The sequence below is a fragment of the Trachypithecus francoisi genome, unplaced genomic scaffold (genome assembly GCF_009764315.1).
Source record: "Trachypithecus francoisi isolate TF-2019V2 unplaced genomic scaffold, Tfra_2.0 Lachesis_group4, whole genome shotgun sequence".
In the NCBI taxonomy this organism is placed as follows: Eukaryota; Metazoa; Chordata; class Mammalia; order Primates; family Cercopithecidae; genus Trachypithecus; species Trachypithecus francoisi.
The window spans coordinates 87,042,149-87,064,549 of NW_022681469.1; the positions used below are offsets into that span (position 1 = coordinate 87,042,149).

At 34.7% G+C, this 22,401-nt stretch overlaps 1 protein-coding gene across 2 annotated transcripts in view; it reads right to left on the reverse strand.

The window, feature by feature from the left end:
• The window catches only part of AGMO (alkylglycerol monooxygenase), a 357,556-nt gene that overhangs the window by 143,676 nt on the left and 191,479 nt on the right, over nt 1-22,401 (reverse strand). For both annotated transcript variants that reach the window (XM_033193230.1, XM_033193229.1), the window contains exons 11-12: nt 18,385-18,467; nt 17,406-17,511 (exon numbers count right to left, since the gene is read on the reverse strand). In XM_033193230.1, coding sequence (XP_033049121.1) covers nt 17,406-17,511; nt 18,385-18,467 — 189 coding nt within the window. The remainder of the gene's footprint in view (nt 1-17,405; nt 17,512-18,384; nt 18,468-22,401) is intronic.

Below are 22,401 nucleotides of genomic sequence, written 5' to 3' on the forward strand. Positions count from 1 at the left end.
TTTAGCTTATGACTCCTGAGTTTGTTTCAGTCTGGAACCTGTTGACTGATAAGAAACTAAATTAAATGCAGTGTGTATAAATACTTTATTAAATACAGTATCACCATCACCTTGACACACGATGGAGGATATTGATGGGAGATAAACCTTATCTTTATGTCAAAAGCAACTGCTTATAACTTTGCTTGCCTTTACTCTTACTAAATACAGTTTACTCAGCTCTTGATCTCAAAGACATTTTCCTGAAGTTAACTATTACTCTCTGTGACTTTTGATCTTCCACGGTATCTTTGATGTTTATCATGATGTTATTGCCCTTTTGTATTAATGGTAATATTATATCAGAGATGGGAAGAACAGAGAATCCCCAATGACATGTAATCCAAAAGGAATAGTTTAGCACAGACTCGTGTTCTCCCAAAGGTCCATATCCTAATGACTCAACTCCAACTCCAAAGGACACCTGAACTCATTCATCTGTATCCTTTGTCTTGGGAGAAACCCCATCAACATACATCAATATAGTGCTAAAGTCAAACACATTCTACTTAAAGTGATCCTGGCCAGAGATAAGCAAGTGAAATTGCATTGAATGATACATGAAACTGTTTAGGCATCAGTAGGAAAAAAGAAGCCAGAAAAATGCTATTGCCAGAAAAAAATGACTTCAGGATCAAATGAAAGAAAGCTGTATGAAGACAGTAACACAAATTTGAAAATCTGAAGTAAAATTAAATGCCTTGGGATATCCATTATAATTGCTCAGCAACACTTCTTCTCAAATTTGTATTTTTCTGCTATAGCTTTGGCTAATTTCTTTCCATTTCTGCTTTGTAACACTTGTGTATCTGTACAGTCAGAGGATCTACTTTTTTAAGGCTGTTTTTACTAGAGTTAAATATGAGTATAGCATCACTCTGTTTTTCACGTGAAGGTTTTCCTATGGAATAATGGAATAAGCTGTAGCTAAATGTTCCACTGCAGGTTGAAATAAGTCCATTATTTTGGTTGGTTTAACAGTAAATGAAAATCACATGCAAAAATTATCCATAGCCTCCAGCAATCATATGAAGAATATTTAGCACACTGAAAAAAATATCGCACCGTGATTTCTACATAATGTCACTAATAAAAAAGTGGAAAATAGAACCTCAAAGTTCTTCTAAATTAGCTGCCTAATGCATTTTGATTAAACACTTCCACATGCTTATTATAAACCACTAATGTGATTCACATTGTGACTTCTTTCTATGAGTGACACCTCAATGATTTATAAGTAACACTTTATGAGTACAACATGGAAGGAATATATACCTTTGGAAGCCTTTACTAGAGGCACATGGACAATAATCATCTTGCTAAATGTTTTATATACAGGCCTATCATCAGTTCTTGGCACAAGGACTCTCAGAAAACCTTCTTTAACACCTGTTGTCATTTACATCAAAGATATTGGCTTTGATATTTCAATATCCAACTTTCTTTCAATAACAAATTTGTCCCTGGCTCCCCTCTGACGATCTGAGTTCATTTTAACTTACCTGGAACCACTGTAAGCACCATCCTTTCCAGATTTATAGCAAGCAAAATGTTTTTTGTCTACTTTGATTATTCATTTTTATAGATTGACTTTATAGGTTGAAAGGGCATGGTGGTGATTACATGGAGACACAGTTAAAATCTTGCAAAGTAGAATTAGAATCACTATTCTCCATTTTGTTTTTATGTTCTCAAACACCATATACCAAAAAAAAGTCTGACAGAGCTAACTTCTACCCTCATTTCTCACAGGTTCCTAGAAATCCTATTCTTCTCAGTGAAGTAATATACGAATGGTGTATTAGCCCATTCTCATGCGGCTATGAAGAAATACTCGAGACTGGATAATTTCTAAAGAAAAGAGGTTTAATTGACTCACAGTTCTGCATGGCAGTGGAGGCCTCAGGAAACTTACAATCATAGCAGAAGACACCTCTTCACAGGGTGGCAGAAGAAAGAATGAGTGTCAGGTGAAGTGGGGAAAGCACCTTTTAAAACATAAGGTCGGGTGAGAACTCACTATCATGAGAACAAGATGGGAGTAACCTCCCCCAATTATTCAATTACCTCTTATTGGGTCCCTCCTATGACATGGGGGGATTATGGGAACTAAAATTCAGGATGAGATTTGGGTGGGGACACAGCCAAACCATATGAAATGTGAACAAATGATAACTATTTACTTAATTTTTATATCACACATCTAATATGAAATATTAAACACTGATTATTCTCTTGATTTCACAAATGGTGAAACTGAGAATTAAGTGGCTTTCCTCACAATGCTAATTTATAATAACTGTGTTTCTGGAAACTGGGTCCAGGTTTTTCTCCATTTCATCACAGTAAATTAAATACTTGTTCAAATAGACCAATCCAGTGTCAGATAGTGTCATAGACAAACACCATGCAGGGAGGATATTATTATACCTTCTTGTGCTGTACACTAAATCAAATAAAATTATTTATAAATATTGAGTTTTGGTAAATATTCAGCAAATATAAAATCAGTTAACATAAAAGCAAAAATTGTATTAAAATCCACATTAGCTTTTAATCTATATCCATCCTTGGAGTATGTAAGCATGTAGAGAAGATGATGCCATTTCAACAGCAAAGTTATTAGAGGTGGATAAGAGTTTTAAGCAGTAATTCTCTGGTAGCTAGCTGCTTTTCTCTCATATTTAGAGAGCTTACAGTCACACCTGATACCTAGGAAGAAAACACATATTGAGAGTCAGAGAGAGTAGATTTCTGTTTTCTCCCAAGTGAGAATGTTTCAACTGTTCATGGGTTCAACAAAAAAGAGCTGGATTTTGTTCTTAGATCTGAACATATTTAGGAATGGCATGAGGGGTATTTTACCTCAGAGGAAAAGAATGAGCAAATTAGTCAACTTTTCCTTTCTGTGACAATTTGATCACAGGGAAGTAAATTCCAGAGTATTGTTAAAGGCTGTGTATAGTTTCATTATTTTATCTCAATAAAAGGAAGTTTGGCTTACCAATAATGTGCTCAGCATATGGAGGACATTGAGAAGAATAAATGAGGCATTATTTTGGAGAAATAGTAATTAAACATTGTTCAGTGTTATTTCTCCTTGCTCCTGTTGTTGTTAGTATGTGCTACTCTGCCCAGCACGTTATTAGGCAAAAAATGCCTTTTAACAAAATTTAGCTCATTGTGGCATGCATGAGACAGTAGATATTCTAAGCAGCTACTTTTTCCAGCCTACTTAAAAGTTATTAGATAGCTATAATAAAATTTTAGTATAGTTTAGGTACAGTTGATAATAAGGTTGAATTCACTTAGTTATAGCAGGTAGTGATCTTCATTCTAGAAACCAAACAAATCATGGGCAAATGTCTGCATAATGAGAAATGGTCCTCATGAAAATGCAAATTTAAACTTATCTCTACTGTCTTTAAGTATGTAGATAATATCAGAGGAGCAAAAACAAAATCTTCCCTACTCACCTCTCCTCCATTATGTAAGAAGAAATTACAAGACTTGAAAGATATATAACATATACTTAAAATTCCAGTTTGATTATAGAAGTAAGAGGTAGTTCAGGAAACTCAACCTCTGTATTTAATAGTGATTCTCAGGGGTGAAGATAATTTGATAGCATTTCTTAAAGGCATGAGTGATTAGTAATAAAAACGCATGCATATAAAATTGCCTCAGATTTTTAGCCAGCAGAAGAAAAAAGCAGACATCTAGGAAGGATATCATGTGCATATAATGTACATCATACCTTGTAAGAAAAGTCTAAATGCTTGGAAGTGCCAGGTGATAATCCAGATAGCTGAGTTGTTACCATGCTTTTCAATTTGGCTTTAGGAAAATAATGACATTTTCATGCAATAATAGCTACTACATTTTAAGCAGACACATAAATAAAAATACATTTATAGTAGCTCATCAAATGCAATTCTTTTTTAAAAATATCTTAGGTAAGTATAAAGCTAGAGATAAAAAAATTAGGCAAACATGTTATGCAGATTATTTTTAAATGTGTTTAAATGAATCACTAAGAAAGTGATAAAATACAAAGATGAACAGTACTATGGATTATGAATCATGTGGAATATGTACTGTCATACAGTAAATATGAGTTGGGTCATATTGATATAATAAAGCCCAGATAGCGTTTAAATTAGTATCTGCAAATAAATAGTTTGTTAATTCACATTATCTTCAGAAAATGGGTTTGATTTCTATTAACCTTGACTCTTTACTTGTCAAAGAGTTAATATGACAGAAGAAATAACAAATGCTTTTTTACCATTAACCTTTAGCAAGAGGACCTCTATTTCCAGTATTTAGAACCATTTCACACAGACTATTAAGGGAAATCGAAAGATCGTCCCATCATAGATCTTCAGTTTGTTCATTGTGGATAAAATAAATACATAATCCAAATTTAACTTCACTTTCAAAGGCATATAAGACGGTCTCCCTGCACGTCTTGCCTATTTAAAAAATTTTTATGATGGTAAATAAACCCTGGAAAATTCCTTCTCAGATTTTACCACCTGAAACTGCAGCTGTTGGCTGCCACTATCACAGTCTCACAACTCCAAACTCACGTGCAAACCTCATCAAGGGCAGACATTTCTAATTGATTCCAGAAGTAAGTTTTTTTTTTCTTTTTTCTTTCTTTCTTTCTTTTTCTTTCTTAGATTAGGGGGCAAAGGAAGAATAATGAGCAGCTTTTCAGAGGGAATTGGGGGTTTGAGTGTTGAGGGGAGGGGGAAGTGCTTTTAAAATCTCAGGCTTGGCCAGAAATGCGTGGCAATTTTACGGTCAATTGGCGGGAGCATCTGGAACCAGGCATTCTGGCCTTGCAGTTGATGGTAGGGAAACCAGCTTACAGGCAACAGCAAGCCCGTAATGAGTCCCTGTCATGTACTAGTGGAAACCATGTTGACGGTCTGCCAAATATCCATGCGCCGTTTTCTTAGCGACAGGATTCCCTTTAGAGCCGTTGTCTAGTATCCGAAATCTGTCCACTTATAGATCTCCACCTGTTTTCTCTATTATTAATGACAATACAAAAACAAAAGCTAAAAATTAGAACGTCTGTGTGTTTAATTGCTTGTGTGCTGACATGTCTATCATCAGGTTGTGTTTACTTTCATTTGGGGCATATATTTCAAACGCAGCGGCCATCTTGTTAGTGCATGGGGAGTGTCGGATGCGCAGGTCATAAATCATAGCACCGCACACGGCACACTCAGACGAGAGGAGGTGAAATGCAGGCCCTTTGTTATTTCAAATGTAGGACAGGTGATTATTTTTAAAAAGGTGGGAAGGGGGCAGGGTTCTTTTTTAAATGCCAAGCAGAAAACCAAGGGTGATATGGAAATAATTTCTTAGGAGTAAATGATGTTTACTTTAAGCTTCTGCTCGTAATTCACCATGCTGACGTTGGTAGATTACACCCACGAATAAGTCAGGTAATAATAGGACAGCCATGAAAAATGTAGAGATGTGTCAACAGGGTGGAAACTAGTTCCGTGGTGAAGAACAAGCCATGCAGAAAGCTGGATTTCTAACATTCTCAAATCTCTATTTTTATCCAAACAATCTAATTAATGGGGATTGTATTCATGTTATAACTCACTCAAAATTCCAGGGCTTGTGATGTTAAACTAAATTCAACATGTTTGCTCTTAGTTGATCTACTCTTGGCAGGGAATCTCTTCCTGTTTTCAAACAAAAGTAAAACAAGCACAAAAGCAAGACTAAATGAAACAAAACAACTAAACTGAAAGAAAAAAGAAATGTATTTAAAATATTTTTTTAAAAACTCAGTATATTTTTGGACGTGAAATTTTTCTGAAAACACCTATGTTCTGATGATTACAGTATATGTGAATCAGAAATATATAGAATTAGTGTTGCTCAAAATATACATAATATTAATATGCATTAAACTGACAGTGAACAAATAGTAGAAAATGACATCTACTTGAACATAAAGTATTATTTGCAAAAGCAACTGCACTTGTTGGATGCTTGTGTTGGTACTTTAAAATTAAGAGCATATGGGAGAAGGGACAGTGAGTAAGAATATAAGCTATATTTATGTCTTTTAATTTTTAATTGCCTTAATAAAGATGATGCATAGAAAAGTATCATGTATTATTCTCTTAGGTGTGGGTTCAATATCTTAATACCCCATACAAAGCCGATACATTTTGGAAAATTTCATTTGATAGTTTGCAATTTACTGTGTCAAAACTAGTCTTTCTCCTTTTATAAAGCAGAAAAGCAATACTATGTTCTAATACTGTTCAGTTTTACTTACAAGTATTTTGTTGTTCATGGAAAGAAAAAGTGACCATTTTTAGAAGGAATACAGGAAGAGGACAATTTTTTTTTAAGGGAGACCACCAGTAAATCACCCCAAATAGCTTATTTTCACCTTCAACTTAGCTAGCCCCACAACTCAGTCCTTCAGTTATTTTCTGTGTACTATTACAGAATAGTAAACAATGTGTACATGAGAGATAGATGCACATCATGAATTATATATCTATATATCGCTCCCTTCATAGGACCTGAAACAGGAAACATTTGTTAATATTGCATGTGATGGAATGATACATCTTGAGAAAGATTATACCCTTATAGTCTAAAAATATTTATAAGGGTGGTAAGTGAAATAAAACAATTTTTTTAAGTGGTGGGATACTCAAATTGAGTTAGAAGTAAAGGAAGAAGAATAATTGCAAAGCTTTATTATATTAACACAAAAATATCAAAGGGGATCTGCTAATAACCCCAGTGTTTACATGTTTTATGCTATTCCCTGAATTTTGAATTTTTTCTAAAAATAAAAATATATTATGTCCTATAAAATATATTCTCATACATTACATAAAGATAATTTTCAAATATGTTAATTTATGGAATATAAAAGGTATACAATCTGGGACTATGCTAGGATGAAGTGGATTATATTGACTTATACGTGGCTGATGAACAGGTAAAATGATGAATATTTGGCCTATTGAAGAGAAGATTCCTGTACTCACTAACATAGTACCATGGACATAGATTTTCCAATGATTCAGAAATTTTGATATAATGTAGGGTGAATTTGGGATTAATTTTAAGTGTATCTTCCCCTATACATGAATAGAGAAAAATCATCATCTGTGCACTTAAAATTAAAATAGTAAATCTTGCTAAAGAAGCCAAGATTGACTGGGTGCAGTGGCTCACGCCTGTAATCCCAGCACTATGTGAGGCTGAGATGGGCGGATCACGAGGTCAGGAGATCCAGACCATCCTGGCTAACACGGTGAAAACCCGTCTCTACTAAAAATACAAAAAAATTAGCTGGGCGTGGTGGTGGGTGCCTGTAGTCCCAGCTACTTGGGAGGGTGAGGCAGGAGAATGGCGTGAACCCGGGAGGTGGAGATTGCTGTGAGCTGAAATCATGCCATTGCACTCCAGCCTGGGCAACCGAGCGAGACTCCGCCTCAAAAAAACAAAGAAAAAAAAAAAAAAAGAAACCAAAATCATGGAATTAATTCAAATTACATATTAGCTTAGTATTTTTGCATAATTATAGTCTGTATTCATAACCCTGCCCAGGAGTTGTATAAATGTAAACTGGTTGTTAGAGGAGGAATTATAGCTGGATATATCAGCACTATATGGAAAAAAATGATATCTATCTGAATTAATAATAATGAATGGTATAATAATACCATCTTCATACATAAAGGGGAGTATTGTATTATATGGAATTGCTCTATGGAAATAAAATCTATTTACGTTCAGCCCCGGGGTGATGAGACAAACTACAACCTGTGAGCAGATACTTTGAATAAACATAAATGACAAAGGACTGATATTACCATCATACATAGAATTTCTAAAAATCAAGAAAAAGAAAACAACTGAATAGAATGGGTAGAAAGTACAAATCACAGAAAAGGAAACACAAATTCCTTTAAACATAAAATAATGATCCACTTCAACAGTAAACAGAAAATAGTAATTAGGAATACAATGAGATACTACTTAATTTCCCAAATGGACAATAGGTTAGAAATCTGGCAGTTACAACTTCGGTGAGGAAAGATACACTCTGATAGTGGTACATTTTATAATCAAATGGAAAACAACTTGGCATCATGGAAAGAATTTAAACAAGCACATTTGCTACAATCCAGCAATTCCCATCTAGCGTATAAACTAGAGAAACTCTACAAATATGCAACGTGCACTAGAAGATGTGTACATGAATTTTTATTGCAGCATTGCAATAGAAAAACCTAGAAACAAATACTAGAGAATAGATGATACATATAGTCAACAGTGAACCAGTTTACAGGAATAGAAATGGATACAAGTACAGGCAACAAAAAGAATACATTTTAAAAATAAAAAACATTTCTGCAGAAATTTTATATAACATAGGAAACTATATATAGTATAAGAAACCATATATATAGTATAACAAACCATATATATGATGTCATTTTATTGTACTCACAAATTTTAAAAAATGAAATCATATATTGCTTAATGATATCTTACAGAAAATCTGAGAAATTACGTTTTTTTTTAATCATGGAAATGATAAAAACAAAGTACAAAAGAATTGTTCTATCTGTGGAAATATGAGTGTTATCACACAGATGGCAGATAACACAGTGTTATTAATACTTTACTGGTATTATATAATTTTATTTAGAATAGGGTTTATTTTGTTATCTTTTATAAAAATCTATCTAACTTAATATCTCTCAAATGCTATATGAAAAAATTTATGTGATGAAAAATGTTAAATAAAATTAATATAGCTACTACTTTTAAGTGCAAACTTTGTACACTTTATAAAAATATTAGGGCCCAGGCATGGTGGCTCATGCCTATAATCCCAGCACTTTCGGAGGCTGAGACAGGCAGATCACCTGAGGTCAGGAGTTCGAGACCAACCTGGCCAATATGGCAAAATCCCCTGTCTACCAAAAGTATATAAAAAAAAAAAAATTAGCCGAATGTGGTGGCAGGCACCTGTAATCCCGGCTACTCAGGAGGCTGAGGCAGGAGAATCGCCTAAACCTGGGAGCAGGAGCTTGCAGTGAGCCGAGATTGCGCCATTGCATTCCAGTCTGGGCAAAAGGAGCAAGACTCCATCTCACAGAAAAAAAAGAAAAAAATACGCATTTGAATAATACTGAAATAGATGAGTCAAAATTGCTCTATACTATGAATATTTGTGTGTGTGCGTGTGTGTTTTTCACTTTGAACCCAAAAGTATGTATATAGCAGACTAGCATACATGTCATGAAACATTTTTGAGAACAGTCTATTCCTTACATTCATCTTGTAGCCAGATAAACAGTTTAAATGACTCGTTTAAGATGACTTCAGACAACCATTCTGTGATGCCAACACACTAATCACCACTGTGGGATGAACCCAAGTAAATATATGTAACCTCAGTGTGGTAGACCAATAAAAGGCCATACATTTATGTGTGCCCTTTTGCAATGGATCTTACTGCTCTTCTAATCAAAAGAGTTTGTTTCTCCACCCTCTGATTTTTGGCTGGTCTGATGATTTGTTTGACCAATGGAATGTGGCAGGAAGTATATAGAGTTCCTGAGCCTAGTCTTCAAGAAGCCTTGCAGATGCAGTCTTCAGTCATGCAAAACTCGATAAACGCCAAGGAAGCCTGAATTTTACCAAATAAATAAACACATACATACACACCAAAGAAAAAAAGGAAGAGAAAGAAAGCAAGACAGGAAAAGGAAGAACCCATGAAAGTATGCAGCTTGCTAAGAACTGGTGAATCTTCCTTCATTTTCTGATACATATATGTTGACATATTAACTGGGTATAAAGAGACATCTGAATATGCATCCCTTGCAATTTGAAGTCAATAAACATTTAATTCAGCATTCTATTTAGAGTTGAAATAACCACAATGTGTTCTTCTGAAGTTTGGTATGTAACAGCTTCATAGCAGGTATTGTCAGTGCACATTTAATATTTATTGAATAAGTCAATAAAAATTGAAGAGTCTTAAGGTTGCTGCTGTGAGTGTTGGTTTCTTCTGCACATAAAATGGCTGAGGTAGCAAATTGTTAACCTTGGGTTAATGCTTTTTCAAAAGAGCTGCCCAGACAAGATAATAATGTGGAAAGGACAACTAATAAGAAGGCATAGTAATTAGATTCCAGAGTTGGAAGACAAGTAGGGTGTTTCCTAAAGGGTGAGATACGTTCTAGTTAATGGTGGTATTCCACATGATTTCAGTCAGAACGGTGACCTAGGAGGGTAAGAATCCCTCCAGGGATTCCCTCCTTAGATGCATGTGGGATTTTCTGCACTCCAAACTCAGTCTCTCCCCAAGATAAAAAGACCTTAAACTTCTACTCTCCTGAGCTTAGCAGGGACTTCTGAACCACTGAGAAGAAAGCAATGCAAACCTACTCCTAGATAACTCAAATTCCCGTATTCTCTGACATTGACAGAAACTCCCAGAACATGTCTTCATGGTAACTCTTTGGCACCCAACATCAGCCAAGAGAAGGAGAAGGAAGCGCCTCTCTGAGTTTTAGGTCTGTTCTACCTGTCTTAATTTTGCTTGCTTTGGTTTTATTCTTTGAAGTATTGGGGATGATGACCTAAATATAACATTTTAAAAATAAAACAGTGATTGGGATGGAAATGATAGAAGTGATTTTAACAATGGCATTAATATAAATATCCCCATATTACCGATGATCCTATTCAATGCCATTTTTATAAGGATTTTATTTTCAGATATGGAGTTTTAGAAATTAATTAGATTTAATCTCCGCACCTTGGGAGGCCAAGGCGGGCGGATCACTAGGTCAGGAGATCGAGACCATCCTGGCTAACACAGTGAAACTCCATCTCTATTAAAAAATACAAAAAATTGGCCGGGCGCCGTGGCTCAAGCCTGTAATCCCAGCACTTTGGGAGGGCGAGACGGGTGGATCACGAGGTCAGGAGATCAAGACCATCCTGGCTAACACGGTGAAACCCCGTCTCTACTAAAAAATACAAAAAACTAGCCAGGCGAGGTGGCGGGCGCCCGTAGTCCCAGCTACTCGGAAGGCTGAGGCAGGAGAATGGTGTGAACCCGGGAGGCAGAACTTGCAGTGAGCCGAAATCGGGCCACTGCACTCCAGCCTGGGTGACAGAGCAAGACCCCGTCTCAAAAAAAAAAAAAAAAAAAAAAAAAAAGAAAAGAAAAAAGAAAGAAATTAATTAGATTTATTATTTTTACTCATATTTAATTTTTACTCAGAACTTGATGACATTTTAAATGTATGCTTTGGGCGTTTCCAACGTGTGGTTTTCTATCACTGTAGTGAAAACATTTCATTTAAAAGACACATATTTACAGTTTTAAAAATGAAATACCTTAAATATAAACATTGAGAAGAATCCAAGCAACCTACATATATATCATGTATTTTTTTTTTGTAGGAGTAAAATTTTTTGCAAGCAGTTCTTAAACGTGAGTCCAATGAACAAAGATAATCTTTCATATGACTCAGTTAGAAACAAAGTTGTATGTGCTGTGTCTTAGAGCCATCGTTTTATTTATCCTAAAATACAGTCAACAACTAAACTCCTACCTCTGTTCATTTCTCACTAAGCTGGGTTGAGTAATCCACATTTGCCAAACAAGTTCTAAATAAAATGTTTTATTGTATGTTACATGACCACTGCAATCATGATTAATTTGTGATATATGAAATCATAAATTACAAAAAATCCTGAAACCTTTCCATATGATAGTGTATTTGAATTATAGAAAAAAACTATAAATTCATGTTCCAAAGACATTTTTAATACTCAGAGAAACTAACTGGGACAAGGAGAACTTATACTAATGTGTTCCTTACTAAGAATCATCACAGGTGCCCTACAGCCTGTGCTTTTAATATATTCTCAGTAGTAATCATAGAAGTGTTAATATTAGTTAACTGAAGCTTTTGGTGGAGTAGGCACAACATATTGCACATTTACAGACATTATAATAAGTACTTTTTGTATGTATAATCTTATTTAATCTACACGTCCACCCGCCAAAGTAGGTACTACTATTATTATTCTCATTATGCAGAAGAGAAATGAAAGCAGACAGAGGTACTCAAAAATCTGGTTGAAATGACTGATAACAATATTAAAATAACTATAAGCTTCAAAGGAAGTATTACATTGTTAGCAATAAGTACATTTGACCCTTGAACAACTCGGAGGTTAGTGGGGCCAACCCCCTGTGCTGTCAAAAATTCGCCTATAACTTTCACCTCCCCCAAAATTGTAGCTATTAATTGCCTACTGTTGACCAGAAGCCTTGGTGCTAACATGAACAGATGATTAACACATATTCTGTATGTTTTATGTATGATACGCTGTATTCTTACAATGAAGTAAGCTAAAGAAACGAAAATGCTAAGAAAATAATAAGGAAGAAAATTTTTTATTAAGTTGAAGTAGGTCATCATAAAGATATTTTTTTCTCATCTTCTTCATGTTAAGTAGTCTGAGAAGGAGGAGGAAGAGGCGGCTTTGGCCTTGCTATCTCAGGAGTGGCAGAGGTTGGAATAGGTGGAGGAGGTGGACGAGGTGGAAGAGGAGGCCAGAGAGACAGGCACACTTAGTGTAATATTTACTGAAAAAAAATCCACATATAGATGGACCTGTGCATTTAAGCCCATGTTGTTTAAGGGTCATCTGGATACAAAAGCTATAATAACTGCCAGAATATGGTCATTTCTTAAGGTAGGCAGTTTTGAGATTAATAAAAAGTGTGTATGCCTGCCCTCATGCCCACACCTGAGAACATATGCAGATAAAATCAGGTTATGATCCTCAAGAAAATAAGAAGAAAAAACCTGATAAATTATAATTAAAGTAGAAATAAACAGGCAAAGTAATTTCCATGTTTTCGTCACCTTCGTGATGCCAGCCAGCTACAGCTAGAATATTGGCATTTTTAAAGAATCGTGGTTTCTGGAAATCTTTTGTTACTAAGTGATGCCTTATATGAATGGGAGTCATAGGACACTGGCAACACAGCTTAGAAGCAGCTTCTTTCCACAGTGGGCTGCTCACTGTCACTGTCACCAGCACGATTGTGTCTTTGAAACTGTGACAACTCTAGGGTCATGCAGCCATATCTGTCAAATATTTCCTCTCAGTACCTATCACAAAACTCTCAACGTGTAAACTTAGTTGAAAAAAAAGGTTTTGAGATTTTAGATTAAAGGGCATCTATGCTCATTAAAGAATACATTCATCACCAAATTTTAAAAAATGAGAGAAAGAATAAAACCATTTAGGTAACAACACATCAACATAACCACTAACGAAGTGTGGTTATATCTTCTTATAATCTGTTTTCTCTGCATCGACCTGTTTATTTGTTTATGCAAAACAGATGAATAACTTTGCCAGAAAGAGGATAACTATAAATTTGATAGGCACATGACTCCCAAATAATGTAGGAAGACTATTACCATGCAGACTTACTGAGTTTGACTTATATAATAAAATAATACAACAGAAAATCTCTAGCCAGCCTTCTAGATAGAGAAGAGTCACAGGGCTACAAGCTGATGTCACCAATATATACAACATTGATTTATATTGTAGGAGAAAGGGGATTTAATAAAAGAACACTTTTATTAAAACTCTGATAAATGGCAAAGAGTTACATAAAGTTTTAAGGGATACAAATGTGAAGAAAATACAGACTTGAAATTCATAATTAATAATATAAGAATTGGCAACTGGTTGTAATTTTTACAATGTTTAGCTTTAAAAAGAAGTGGAAAGAAAAGGCTACTTCCCAGATTAAAAAAGAAAGGTCGCTAGCAAAATATTTATCCAGTCTTAACGCTGCCATCTCACTTGACCTCTTGACAGAGAAGACTTGCTCAAGTTTAATCATTAATGGCTTAGTTTAATAATAATAATACTCTAATATGGTAATATGAACAATGATAACTGTCATTTATCAATTTCTTCCTATGTTCTCTCCTTTGTGGCACTTCATTTTTCCACCAAATCATGTGAATTAAATACTATTTTAACATCATTTAAAAGAAAAATTCTAGTGGCAAATCACAGGCAACATCTACTCTTGAAGAACTGGCCATGCGTGTGCCCAGATGGACAGAAGTAGTTTATGGAGAGTAGCTAAGCACTCTGAAAGATTTTTCCATGAGGTCCTGTTTTCCCCGAATCATAAACCAAAGATAATTCAGAGGTAAATTTTTCAAACCACTTGTCTCTTCAAAACTCGTTTGCAGTTAAATTGATAAGACATTTTATTATAGCTCTTCACATTTTCCAAACTACTTTTGCTATATTTTGCTATCACCCTTGAGGTAGACGAGTATTGTTATCATTACATGGATGAAATGTACCTTGATCATTAAGAGTTATAGTGTCGGCCGGGCGCAGTGGCTCAAGCCTGTAATCCCAGCACTTTGGGAGGCCGAGACGGGCGGATCACGAGGTCAGGAGATCGAGACCATCCTGGCTAACACGGTGAAACCCCGTCTCTACTAAAAATACAAAAAACTAGCTGGGCGAGGTGGCGGGCGCCTGTAGTCCCAGCTACTTGGGAGGCTGAGGCAGGAGAATGGCGTAAACCCGGGAGGCGGAGCTTGCAGTGAGCTGAGATCCGGCCACTGCACTCCAGTCCGGGCGACAGAGCGAGACTCCGCCTCAAAAAAAAAAAAAAAAAAAAAGAGTTATAGTGTCAGACTTCCTGAGTTTGTTCCCTGACTTATTCACTTAATAGTTATGTGCATTTAGACTAGTTGTGTACACCCCTCAATATTCTCATTATGAAGATAATGGAAGTAACTACATCATAGGTTTGATATGAATACTGAATGGAAGAATACTAGTAAGGTATTTAGGACATAGTAAGAGCTCAATGTATGTTAGCTCTTATTAAACCTATTTTACAGTTGAACAACCTGAGGCACAGGGTCCAAAGTCACAGACATAGTAAGTGTCAGACTAAGAATTCAGAGCTCTGACATTTCCTTCAAAATTGTTGTTCTTCCCCACTTCTCATTCTAGCTGTCTCCAAACTTGACTTGTAGACCTCAAGGCAGGCCACGGCCAAAGAATTATTTCAAATGATCCTTAAATTAATATAAAATAACAATAATAACAGTGCCTAACTTTTGTGGAGCACTTACTACGTGTTAATCACTGCACTAAATTCCTTACACATATTCTCTTACTTAATCCTCAAAATCCTATTTAGATGGATGTTATACTTCCTCCTTTTACAGATGAGGAAAGCAAGACTAAGAATAGTTAAGTGGTGAGGTAATTGCCAAAGAACACACAGCTACTTAGTTCTTAAGCCAAGAATCAAATTCAGGCAATATGGCTTCAAAGTTCAAGTCCTTACCATTCACCTTCATCTATTAACTAAATAACTGACATCATCTTATCACTAGAGTTCATCATGGTTAAAAGCTGGGCATACATACTACATTGCCCTCCACCATCTCATCATCAAAGAATACCAAATGCGGTATGTTTTTGTAAGCACACATTCCCACATGTTTACAACATTGGCTAATTTAAGGAACCTATGTTCTCTATTTGCTTCTGGAATGTATAAGATAAACTATCACCATAAACCTAAGAGGACTCTCATTAAATGAAATTATTGTCTTTCATGCTTTAAATTAGAATGTGCCCTCATCTAGGGTGTTAAACTGCCATTTTCTTTGATTTTATGATTTTTGTTTCAGCATGTGTATTTCTGAATTTCATTAAATATGTGTAATTTATGATTATTTTGCTTTTAGGTTATAATTTGAAGAGATGAAATAAACATACACATTAAATCAACTGTAATGCAGAATATATTATATTAGATGATATCCAAGATCCTGATATTAAGACAGTATGCTTCATGGTTTAAATTCACATTATATGTATGTGTATATATACCCCTATGGTTTAGAAATTTAGAAGTTTTAAGGGTATCAAAGAATATTAGTAAAGAATCTTCTGCTTCTCCCTTTCTTCTAACCACAAAATTCAACTTTCCTTCCCACAAGCAACATGTTAGGTTTTGTTTATCTTCCTAGATATATTTACATACATACAATAAAATACATTTATACATTTATATACCTATATCTCCCTCTCCCTGTTTTTATACTTATGTACATTGTAAGGCAGGATACTTCACATGGAATCCTGTATCATGTTTTATTGTTAAGATTGCTCCTTGTTGGTACTAAAGGGTTTCCTGTTTTATTATTGATACATATTTTACTACTTTATTAATGAATAATAATTTTTAAATAGTCCTCTATTCATGGCCATTAAATTGTTGCTAATCTTATGTCATAACAAATAATGCTACAATGAATAATATTGCATATACACCAATTCGCATGTGTGTGAGCATATCATTTCAGTAGCATAAATTCCTAGAAGTGAAATGCTGGGTTAAAGGGTATGTTTATTTGCAATTTTGATAGATATCACCAAATTACTTCCAAAGGAGTTGTTTCAATTTATAATCAATACTAAATAATGAAAGTGTATATATTGGGTTTTTCATTGATGCTAAAAGCAGGGGATATTAGTATTTATGCTTAATGCTTAAATAAGGTTACACATTGCACATTCTGGTGATGTTGGCAGGTGTCTTGGCACCAAAGTTAAACAATATAACCCTTAATTGAAAACATAATACACTGTCTATTAATGCACTAGTGATGAGAAAATAAATGTCTTTAACAGCTGCCTAGATTCTAAACAATAAATATACACCCAAAAGTTCAATGCAGTTCTTGAAAGATAAGAATTAACCATACCAGAAGATCATATTTTTCACTTGTAGAAAAATCTCATTGACTTCAGTGACTTTGTTTCCACAGAATGATTACTTTTTACAGGTAACTGACAAGGAAACTTGTTCACGATTTTCACTTTAAAAGTTTTTTAAAAATCTCAAATGGCAGAGTTTCTGCCAAAAACTTCTTGTAAAATCAATTCTTCTACTTCTTGAGAACCTATTACGTGGTCTGATTTCTTTATAAAGGTTGTGTAATGTAATGTGTCCAACAACTCTCAGTTAATGGTATCAATCCAACTTTAGGGGCAAAAAACTGGCTCATCAATATTAACTAGCTCAGATGACACAACTAGCAAGTACTGGTAAGTAAGAAGAAAAAAGGTCAAGATTTCCCACAAGTACTGGTCAGAAATGAAGTAGAGAAAACATCATTAAATGAATAAATTAAATGTGCGGTAGGTATATGCTGTCCTGCGGCTACCTAAAACAAATGTCTTACCTCAAAAGCAGATGACAAGGAAGGGACTACAGGCTTCAGGTGACCAAATCTGTACAGCATTAGGAACATCAAGCAACGGAGAGTTTCCATGAAAGCTGCCTTGGGTCTGAAATAAAATGTCATTACATGCATTAGCTTTAAATATGCTCTTTGTATGTTTACATGTTATAATTAATATAGAGATAAACTTTTCATTCTCAAGAAATATCTAGCATTTAAATATATTTGAAAAGCATATCTCCCGAAACTATTTGAAAATAGTGAGTAAACTAAGAAAGAACACTCATCCTTTTAGGGAAAATCTGTTCTTTTTTTTTTTTTTTTTTTTGAGACGGAGTCTTGCTTTGCCGCCCAGGCTGGAGTGCAGTGGCGCCATCTGGGCTCACAGCTCACTGGAAGCTCCGCCTCCCAGGTTCATGCCATTCTCCTGCCTCAGCTTCCCTAGTAGCTGGGACTACAGGCGCCCGCCACCACACCCAGCAAATTTTTTTTTTTTTTTTGTATTTTTTAGTAGAGACGGGGTTTCACCCTGCTAGCCAGGATGGTCTTGATTTCATGACCTCGTGATCCGCCCGCCTCGGCCTCCAAAAGTGCTAGGATTACAGGCGTGAGTCACTGCGTCCAGCCCGGGAAAATCTGTTCTTTATCAACATAATGCTTAGTTTGAGCATTGATGAGTTATGAAGTTTATTTTCAGCTAATAAATAAAATATTAGGCAACTAAATTTCTAGGATTTAAAGTAAGTGAGACTCTTTTCACTGATTTAATGTCTTCATACTTCATTCATTTAAAAAATGAGTAGTTAGGATAACTGATATAGTTAACTTCTCTAAAATAATGAAAAGTCAAATATCAAAGTTTTATATTTATTTTTTAAACTACACTATAAAGTTACAGAATATACTGATATTTTACCACTCTGTGGAAAATTCTTGAATTGAGTAAAAGTAAAAACAATGCAAGAATTTCACTTCTTGCCTTTGATCCAGAAGAAATCCAATGGAAGTCAAGGTCAGGATAATGAAGCAAACTCTCAGAAGGAGAGTCACTTGTGACAGTGCCTGTCAAACAAACACAGAGATCAACGGAGCCGTTAGGAGAATTGTTAAAAGGTATAAGAACAGTCAAAGCTGACAAAACAACCCAAATTTTATGTCCTATTACACCACTTGTCATTGACACTTTACAGAAAGTTGACTACACGGAAAACATTTCGGTTTTCTTAAAGTCGTTTAGTTCCTTCTTGGACAGTTGGAGAAGTAATCAGACAATTCCATAATGATATTTTGTCTAAAGTGTTCATCATCATTGAAAATTCTCCTTTAAAGTTTTTGCTTTTATAGTTTTTTGAAGCACGTGGATCCCCCACATATGGATAAATTACTCACATTTTAATGAATAAATACTGTTTTCTAATAGCTATTTTTAGTATAACAAAATCTTTGTGGTTTCAAATGCAAAGCTTTCTCTAATATAGAAAATATTTAAAGGAGACTGTGTTTATGAGTGAAAACATATATATAAAAGAAATTACACACATACACTCATATTTGATTCAATCTACATGCTCATATATACATGTCAAAAGCTATCTTTTTAATGCTTAAACATTAAGCATAGTGTGCTCTTCATGTTAATATGGCAGAGTTTTGTAAATTAAATTAAAACTTACTGATATATTGGACTTTGAGCCAAGGGAAAGAATGAGTACTATCTTTCCAGGTATCTTAAGGGTAAAAGCTTATTCTAAGACAGTCTGTCCTTTGAGATTATTAGATTTCTGACTTGCAAATATGCTTTGTGCTCCAGAAGAATTAGAGGAAAAGCTGACATTAGAATTCTAATTTAAGTACATGTACAGCAGTCTTTGCTTATAGTGTAAAATTCTTTATATTACGTATAAAAACTAATTCTTTTGGAAAAATGAACCATTTACAGCTTGTTTTGGACTCTGAGTCAAAGGATTTTTTCCTTTAAATGCTTATCTCAATTTTAGTCTAGTCTTTTGTACTTTTCTTTAGGAAAAATGAATTAAAGGGTACAGTTGCATAAAGTGGGTTTTTATCCCAATGTACTGGAAAAAATGATAATTTTTTTGAAAAATTATCTTTTGAATCATTGTAACAGAAAACATTTTTCTGTCAGAATTATAAATTAATATGCATTTAATTTACATATTAAAGTTTAATAACGTTTATTGAACATCTACTATTTTACAGCTTCTATGGCATGTGTTTCTTGTACTTTAATTTTGTTACATTCCCAATAACTTTGCAGAGTAGTTGTCATTTAAAGGAGACTGTGTTTATGAGTGAAAACATATGCATAAAAGAGATTACACATATACACTCGTATTTGATTAAAAAAAAACAAACTCGGTTTTATTAAAAAACAAACAAACAAACAAACACAATCTGGGAAACAAAGGATTATCTAACTTTTTCCATCATTACACAGAAAGTAAATAACGCCTCTGAAACTCAACATAGGCCTGCCTGATCACAAAGCATGATGATGGTAGAATACATATGAGCAATAGATTTAAAGGGGCTAATGGCAGAAGTCTAAATTGAGATTATATAGTCAAAGTTTAGAGCCAGGTGAATGTGACTTTAGATTAAAAGTGGATCAGTAAATTCAAAGTATTTGACACAGCTCCTGGATGAGTTCCCTACTCACTGGTGGAGTTTAAGTTCCATCTTTATAAAAACCCAGAGGTATGATAGAACAGATTGGCTAAAATAGTGCCCAAAACATGATGCAAGCACTCTTTCCTTTTTTTCCCTTTGAAATGAATACAAGGAATTTCACCTAAGTATTAGCTAATATCCTTATTTGCAATTAAATTGCAACTGTCCAAAGTTATAAACAGTAAACAAAAGCCACCAGTTGCAATTTTTGCTCACATGCAGTACCGTAGCTTCATACCCTCTTAAAAACCAGCCCCATTTCTCACAGCCAACTTCCTGGAATGGCACCCAGAATTGTCAAGAGATTTTAAAACCTCCAAAGCAATACTTTAATGGAAGAGTATTGCTGAATGGTCAAAAACCTGAATATAAAAGTATTAGAATGTTTAGGAATAGGGGCACAATGATAAGTATTACATACAGGATGGGGGAGTCTGTGAAAGCCAGAATGTCTTAGATCAGAGCAGGAGAGTGCTATTCATATTCCGATACATGATGTCCACTTAGGAAGAGTGAGATCAAAAACAAACAAACAATAATCCAAAAATAACAACAACAACAACAAAAAAAAAACAGAGAAATACTTTTCTGGTGGTAGAAATCACTAAGGTTTTTTAAGTTACTTTGTTTGAATAAAACGACTTCTCTTACTATATTGCTTCACTGTGGTTATTGGAGGGGAAAATTTACATAAAAGGCAGAAACGATTTGTGTCAAAATCTATAGTATGATTACAAATGCTCTTTAAGAACATAGAATTTATAATTATTTAAACCTATCACCCATGTAACCATGAGCAAATTATTTGACATTTTAAAGCCTCAGCTATGCATTTGGTGCATTTGAAATAAAATACGCATTTGGCAAGGACTGTAATTTTATAAAATACGTAGAAGAGTGTTTGGCACAGAGTAAAAAAGTCAATTGATGGTCATGGTTAGTGCTATTGTTACTATGTTCAGGAGCTTAGGCTAATCGTAATTAATTGCAATAAGATAAACAACAGAGAAGCATAAATAGAAGGTCTATTAGCTCTTCCAGATGTCATAGAAAACTCAGAGATGGAATACGTACATGCATTTACTTTGGTTAGGAAATGTGTGATACGTGAACAATAGAGATAACTCTCTTTACCAAACTGCATCCTGACTACTGGAATCAGAGTGGAAACCAGCTTGATGTAGGAATCCACCACCTAGTCAATATCTCTAACTGGTTCACAGGCAACTGAAACTCGACATGACTAAAACACTACCTTTGAGCTCCTCCTCTACACCATATATTCCCTAGTTTTCTTCATCTTAGAATATGACACCTCCTAGCCTTCAGTTACTGAAGACAAAAACCTGTGACTGGTCCTTAACTTTTTCTGTCACTGTCTACTTCTAATACATCAGAGATCTATTTAAAATATATCCAGAATAAAACCATGTGTTATAAACAGCACGACTAATACCCTGTTCCACCCCAAGATGTTCTCCCCAACAATTGTGGAAATACTCTTCTAACGGGTCTTCCTACTTCTAAAATTGCCTGTCCACCTACCACAGCCCCCAGCCTACAGTACGCAGAGTGATCCTTTTAAGCTTAAGTGAGATCATGTCACACATGTTCTAAACCCTCCAGGGGCTCACTCAGAATAAAGCTCGAAGTCATCACTCTAGCCCAAATACACCATACCCCACTCTTAATCCCTAGTGATCTTTCTCTCTTTAACTCATAATAAACCATGTCAGAAATGTTCCTGTTCCTGGACATGACAAACATTTTCTCCACTCAAGTCTGTTTCACCCAGTATTCCTTCTGCTTGAAATGACTTCCCCCAGTGAACATTAGGGTGCATTTCATTCAGGTCTCTATTCAAATACATGTCCTTGTCCCTCCGACATAAAATAGTACTTCTCCATAACTCTCTATAACCATTTTCTGTGTTATTGCTTTTCATATGATTTATCACTTCTATACACTTATATGTTTGTTGATGCATTCTCTGTTGTCTGTCTCCTCTTGCTAGGGTGTAAACTCAGTGAAACTTTTTGTCTCTTTGTTCACTGTCGTATCCCAAGTGCCTAGAATATAATATTCAATATATGTTTATTGAATGACTGATAAAATGAATGAATATTTTATATTTGTGTTTTAGTGTTAATATATTAAATGGTAATAATTCTTATTACATTGCTAATATGATATTTTGGGTAAATTGAATCTTTATTTCATTTTTTACAAATTCAAATTTTATTTTAGATTCAGGGGATACATTTGCAGGTTTGTTACATTAGTATATTGCCTGATGCTGAGGTTT